We start from the raw sequence: 6879 nt of genomic DNA, 5'->3' as shown, positions 1-6879 counted from the left end.
CTACGGCTGGCCATGCTTTCCTCCTGGCTACCCCAACCCCGGCCAACAGCACTGTAACCCCCGCAGCCACTTGCCCAAGCCTCCCCAGCTTCTCCCTCACCCAAATCCAGATAGCAGATGTTCTGAAAGAGCTGCAAAACCTCAACCCGTACAAATCAGCTGGGTTAGACAATCTGGACCCTCTCTATCTAAAATTATCTGCCGCCATTGTTGCAACCCCTATTACCAGTCTGTTCAACCTCTCTTTCGTATTGTCTGAGATCCCTAAAGATTGGAAAGCTGCAGCGGGCATCCCCCTCTTCAAAGGGGGTGACACTTTAGACCCAAAATGTTTTAGACCTATATCCATCCTGCCCTGCCTTTCTAAAATCTTCGGAATCTAAGTTAATAAACAGATCACTGACCATTTCGAATCCCACCGTACCTTCTCCGCTGTGCAATCCGGTTTTCGAGCTGGTCACGGGTGCACCTCAGCCATGCTCAAGGTACTAAACGATATCATAATCGCCATCAATAAAGACAGTACTGTGCAGTCATCTTCATCAACCTGGCCAAGGCTTTCGACTCTGTCAATCACCATATTCTTATCGGCAGACTCAACAGCCTTTGGTTTCTCAAATGACTGCCTCACCTGGTTCACCAACTACTTCTCACATAAAGTTCAGTGTGTCAAATCGGAGGGCCTGTTGTCCGGACCTCTGGCCGTCTCTATGGGGGTACCACAGGGTTCAATTCTCGAGCCGACTCTCTTCTCTGTATATATATGATGTAGCTCTTGCTGCGGGGGATTCACTGATCCACCTCTACGCAGACAACACCATTCTGTATACATCTGGCCCTTCATTGGAGACTATGTTAACTAACCTCCAAACGAGCTTCAATGCCATACAACACTCCTTCCGTGGCCTCCAACTGCTCTTAAACCCTAGTAAAACCAAGTGTATGCTCTTCATTTGTTTTGTCACCAAAGCCCCTTATGCCACCCACCACTGCAACCTGTATGCTCTAGTCGGCTGACCCTCGCTACATATTCATTCATCGCCAGACCCACTAAGTCTATGCTAGATAAAGCTCTGCCTCATCTCAGCTTACTGGTCACGATAACAACACCCACCCGTAGCAAGCGCTCCAGCAGGTATATCTCACTGGTCATCCCCAAAGCCACAACCTTTTGCCACCTTTCCTTCCAGTTCTCTGCTGCCAAGGACTGAAATGAATTGAAAAAAATTGCTGAAGCTGGAGACTTATATTTCCCTTACTAACTTTAAACATCAGCTATGTGAGCAGCTAACCAATCGCAGCAGCTCTACATAGCCCATCTGTAAATAGCCCACCTAATCTACCTACCTCATCCCCATATTGTTTTATTTACTTTTCTGCTCCTTTGCACACCAGTATTTCTACTTGCACATCATCATCTGCTCATCTATCAATCCATTGTTAATTTTCTAAATTGTAATTACTTCGCTACTATGCCATCCTCATGCCATTTGCACACACTGTATATAGACTTTCTTTTTTTCTATTGTGTTATTGACTGTACGCTTGTTTATTCCATGTGTAACTCTGTGTTGTTGTTTGTGACGCATTGCTCTGCTTTATCTTGGCCAGGTCGCAGTTGTAAATGAGAACTTTTCCTCAACTGGCCTACCTGGTTAAATAAAGGTGAAATACAAATTAAATAAATACACGGCAGTAGTATGATGAACTGTAGAAAAGATACATTTGCATCATGTTTTTTTTAACACTTTCAATTATACTTTTTGAAAATACTAATATTAATGGACCAAAGTACCAACAAATATCAAAATTGAGGTAGATGCAATTTTGAGAGGTAGATGCAAAAAAAATGTATTTCCGCCTGTGGTGCTTGACTTTCAGGGCACTACCGTACCAATAGGACTGCCACCTGGTGGTTACTGGATGAGGCTACTCCCACCTCACACTCCAATGCGTACATTTCACTTTCTGACCTATAGGGAGTTTTCTCCCTTTTAAATAATAATAATAGTAGGCCATATTAATTTAGCCTACTGATCAGTGTTATCCGTATATGTCGAGGCCCGGACCTATATGTTCGCTGCTGTTTTAACCAAGATATCCATTGGAAATTGTGAAAGAATGAGTGAAGGCCTAATGATGACCTGTTTGAAGCTTATTACCATTTAGCTATGTTTGACACCGTCCATCCAAATAGTTTGACAGCATTCCATTGGTTTGTCAATGTCAATAGGACAGGTGTGATCCAAATTGCCCCACTGTCCTTATAGCATACGTCAGAGATTCCAATTGCGTTTCCCCACATAGTTCGACGAGGGTGATGCATTAGTAACAAATTATGTTAATCGTCAGGTGACGTCGGTATTATGCCCCCATCCTCCTTCTAACCATCACATCACAGCCACCCGTCCCACCTCGTTGACGAGGCGACGATGGGTATATAAACCCCCTTGTGTTGGAGTGAAACAAAAGACCAGCGATTTGCTGCAAAGACACCCGTTGAAAAAGGAACATTGCAAGAAGCCAAGCAATAGAATCCACGCTGCTGGACGCAGACACCACTTGTCTTAACTACCTGTCTCTCACGTCAAGTCTTCTCAAAGTAAGTACAACTTTTAGTCTTGTGCATTCTAAATGTTTGCTAGTTTTGCTTGTATTACCTTTAAGCTTAAATTTCTTTGCATATTTGGACATTAAAAAAAATGAGTAGTTATTTGTGCAGTTCGTCATTGAAAAAATGTGATTGGTCCGATCACCTATAGCAATGGTCTGCATGTTGCAACATACAGTTAGAATTGTTTCTCCAACAGGAGTTGGTTTGAAAATACTAGAAAATACTAGAACATGCTTTTCAGAACCATGGACAGCTAAAAGTTGCGCAAATGAAATTTGGATAAAGTCGTGAATTCTGCAGGCACAACATGCATTCCTATAACAGTTGCAAATAGTTGACAATAGCATAATAAATCATGTTCATGTTGAACAAGCTACTATTTTAGCAATGACTAGTGAATTATAGCAAAAACATGTTTCAAAGGGGAAATATAATATAATTGGTCAGATTTGACCAAATTCTTTCTGCTGTTTTTACTTGTTTGCTTTTTCCCTTTCAAACTCATTCCTATTACTTTTGTCGGTAATTATTTAGATGTGAGTTCGAATTAGTAATCAAACATGGATAATTAGCTTGTACTGTAACTTGCTCTCAATACGCATTCAGTAGCCTACAGAAAATGCAGAATTCATTAAATAATAATGCAGGATCGAAATGATCTACTACTAACAGGTCGACATCATTGCGCCTGATGTTAACCTTCTAAAACATGTTTTTGTTAGGATGACTGCTGATCTATGAAATTGGTGTAATGTTGGCTATATTATTGAGCTCGGTTGAGGCTTTGTTAAATGATAAAATCGCGTGCTCCCTAACCCCATTCTCCTGACAACAGATGGCCGTTATGCTGAAACCCTGGACCGTCTTGGTCGCCTTGGTGTTGTGCGTGCTGGTGTGTCTCGGGACTTTCGTGGACGCTTACCCACCTAAACCGGAGAACCCCGGAGAAGACGCGGCTCCCGAAGAGCTAGCCAAATACTACACCGCGCTCAGACACTACATCAATCTCATCACGAGACAGAGGTACACAGCAGCGTTTGCTTTTTGAATTCTATTTATTCCTAGTCCTAACATCAAGGGAAATGTTTTCTATTAAGTTATAAACCACATACCTCGTTTTATTTTATGGCAAATGGAGCTGTATTTCATTGATTCCGGACTAGGTTAAATCGTCTACTGTGACAGTGGCCCCTGAGTTTTCTGCTCTTATTGTTGCCTCTTAATGTTCCATACACCATGATATTTATTTTCAACATTTTATTACAGGGCACTCTCAAAAAGCTTTAGGCCCTCCTCCTATAAATAATGCCATAGCAATAAAACCGGTGAAGACAGACCCGTGTGAAGTCTCCAAATCCGATTATGGATTTCTGTGTGCAGGCAGGTTCCATATAACATATTCTATATTGATGTGGTGATGTCTGGGTTGAATAGGTGGTCTCTGTCTTATTGCTGATATGGCACTGGATCAGGCACACCTGATATTATTCATGATATTCAAATAGGCCATTTGATCTTTAAGAAAACATATCCAACCCTCTTACATTCAATTTAGAGGGGAAACAGGTTTACTCTTTTGTAAATCCGTTATCATATAGCATCCACATTTAAGTTTTCATAATATCACAATGGCCTGGATGATGACCAATAATATCCTGGAATAGTGTAGATCAGAACTACATAGTCCAAGAGGAACGACACTTAGTGGAGTTTGTTCTTCTTGTCTGCCATAATAACACATTGGACTACATTTGACATTTTAGTCATTTAGCAGACACTCTTTTCAGAGTGACTTCCAGGTGCAATTCGGATTAAGTGCCTTGCTCAAGGGCACATAGGCAGATTTTCTACCTGGTCAGCTTGGGGGGGTTCAAACCAGTGACCTTTCAGTTACTGGCCCAACGCTCTTAACCGTTAGGCTACCTGCCGCCAAATGTGAACGACCAATCGGAAATGCTCATTTGAAACATTAGAGAAGCTTTACCTGCTGCAAGAGCACTGATTTTCCGGGAATCCAAAATATATAACAGTAATGATGTCTTCTGCATTCTCACAAAGTGGTTTCTAAGTGGAAAGATGAGTGCGTGGTCTGACAATGATTAGTTCCCTTATACGTCTTGTTACAACCGGCTGTCTATGGAGCAGGTGTGATTGCCTCGGTCGCTTTCTTAGAAGGCATGGCTGATCATGCATACCTCCGATTCACCGGTATCACTTTGGAGTGCCTAGTGGGGTTGAATTGGAGTGTAAAATTGCACAGCCATTATGAATGCCAGGTTAGGTGGCATGATGGGGAACGGGAACATATTCCACTCAAAAAAACTTTTTCCCCACAGAGGAAGCAAATCCCGCTGAGATATTCAACTTCCAATTTCAATTTCAAAGAGAAATTGATCGTTTGTACAGACATTGTCTGCACAGTGAGTGCTCATACAAAAACAGACAAACACACAGGAAAGGGAAAAACTATTTGATTTTGCCCGAATAATCCAAGCGTAGTCTATAACCTACCTTACAACAGAGAACTACATTATCATGCTATTTAAAACCCTCATTATCTTTGGTAGTTGAGCAAGAAAGGCCTCGAACAGCCTCTGTTCAGAGGAAAGGAGCTCTGACTCACGATCGGTTCTAATTGGCCTTGTCTGGTGGCCCCAGTGTCTGTAGGAGTTTGTGGGCTGACATGCTCAAGTTTCAAACATACACATAATTACATCACCCCTCTCCCATTACACACACCTCTGACAGCTGCCGTGGCACCTTGAGACACATTCAGACAGCAAAATGTTCTACCTGTCATCGAGAAGTGGGGTACTCCTGCAGCATGCTTAGAGTGGAGTGGAAGTTTGACGGTCTTCTCTCTCTCTCTCGCTCTCTCTCTCTCGCTCTCTCTCGTTCTTTCTTTTTTCTAGGTATGGAAAGAGGTCCACCCAGGAGGGAGTGATGTCAGAGTTGCTGTTCGGCAACAACGCAGAGAGAGACCAGAGATCAAGGTCAGTCCATCAAAGATATCAAAAAAGGACAATGCAATTTCAACAGAAGGTGCAAAGACTGGTATCTCTTTGTTTCTTGGGGTTACATCAATAGGGTAGTGTCAAAGAATGGCCACTTTATCAGCTACAGACACCTACTGTACAGAAAAAGACTGGTATCTCTTTGTTTCTTGGGGTTACATCAATAGGGTAGTGTCAAAGAATGGCCACTTTATCAGCTACAGACACCTACTGTACAGAAAAAGACTGGTATCTCTTTGTTTCTTGGGGTTACATCAATAGGGTAGTGTCAAAGAATGGCCACTTTATCAGCTACAGACACCTACTGTACAGAAAAAGACTGGCATGCACAGCTTTTAGTAGGTCTGACTTTGGGTAGCCCGGGAGTGAAGCCAAAGGTTAATTTCCACAGGACTCATTGTTCTCTCCTCTGTCTCTCTCTCTCTCCCTCACACCCTCTTTCCTCTGTTCCATCTCCAGATATGACGACTCCTACGTGTGGTGATTCCTCATTGGGCATTCTCTCCAGGTGTCCACCAACACCTGGAGAGGCCGACCAGTGCCTCCCACAACCGCCACCCCCTCTGACCCCTGGCCACAACCAATGACCATCACAGGACCTTAAGATAATGTAAAAATCAACCGTATATACCTAACCCTCCTTTCCCCCTCTTTCTCTCTCTCTCTCAGACTTCTCACTCAAAGTCCCAGCCTCACTTCCTCACACGAAGACAATTGTACATAATGAATAGTTGATTTAAGATATAAAATAAAAAATATATAATGATTTGATGAAATCATATGTGTAACCTGCAATGCTGTATTAACAGAGTCTTAACAGAGTATGCTCTTTTATGGTTGGAACTGTATAAATGCTTTGTGTGTGATTAAAGTTTGATGGATGACTATGACAAGAGAGATGATTGTGTCTCATTCGTTCTTACAGTCAAAATGATTGTGGCGTTTTAAAAGGATCTCTTGGATTAAAAGAATGTATTGATGAGCAGAAGACATTCATTCCAGTTGAAAATAGATAACACCCTCTGTGAGGACTTTCCCCAACCATGTCACCGTAAGGCTATTGGGTGACTTCTACTAGCCGGCTTAAAAATCAGACATCTGCTGTGTCTGATGCAAGTACTGGACATCAGGCTATGTAAATGCTGCCTTACCCTGATGTATCCTCTTGATAAATATGCAAATGATTGCTCTTCGCTGTAATACTTATCTTCCTCCGGTAGATGTCACTCCTGTAAGGCAGGTTCCTGACAT

The 6879-nt window shown here is 42.3% G+C and overlaps 1 protein-coding gene across 1 annotated transcript; it reads left to right on the top strand.

Moving 5' to 3' along the window:
• Positions 1–2453: 2453 nt before the first annotated feature.
• LOC135553664 (peptide YY-like) lies at positions 2454–6523 on the top strand. The gene is made up of 4 exons (XM_064985619.1): positions 2454–2602; positions 3450–3637; positions 5527–5607; positions 6088–6523. Exons 2-4 carry the CDS (start codon positions 3450–3452, stop codon positions 6110–6112), a joined length of 294 nt encoding a protein of 97 aa, XP_064841691.1. The 5' UTR covers positions 2454–2602; the 3' UTR covers positions 6113–6523.
• Positions 6524–6879: the final 356 nt, after the last annotated feature.

This window comes from Oncorhynchus masou, chromosome 14, assembly GCF_036934945.1.
Source record: "Oncorhynchus masou masou isolate Uvic2021 chromosome 14, UVic_Omas_1.1, whole genome shotgun sequence".
NCBI lineage: Eukaryota > Metazoa > Chordata > Actinopteri > Salmoniformes > Salmonidae > Oncorhynchus > Oncorhynchus masou.
Note: the sequence above shows the minus strand (reverse complement) of the source record. Positions and strands in the feature narration are given on the sequence as shown.

Bases quoted from the DNA above. Each gene is read 5' to 3' on its own strand.
- LOC135553664 (XM_064985619.1), top strand. From the start codon at position 3,450: ATGGCCGTTATGCTGAAACCCTGGACCGTCTTGGTCGCCTTGGTGTTG. The intron at 3,638-5,526 runs GTACACAGCAGC...TCTTTTTTCTAG, and splicing joins AATCTCATCACGAGACAGAG to GTATGGAAAGAGGTCCACCC. The intron at 5,608-6,087 runs GTCAGTCCATCA...TTCCATCTCCAG, and splicing joins GAGAGAGACCAGAGATCAAG to ATATGACGACTCCTACGTGT.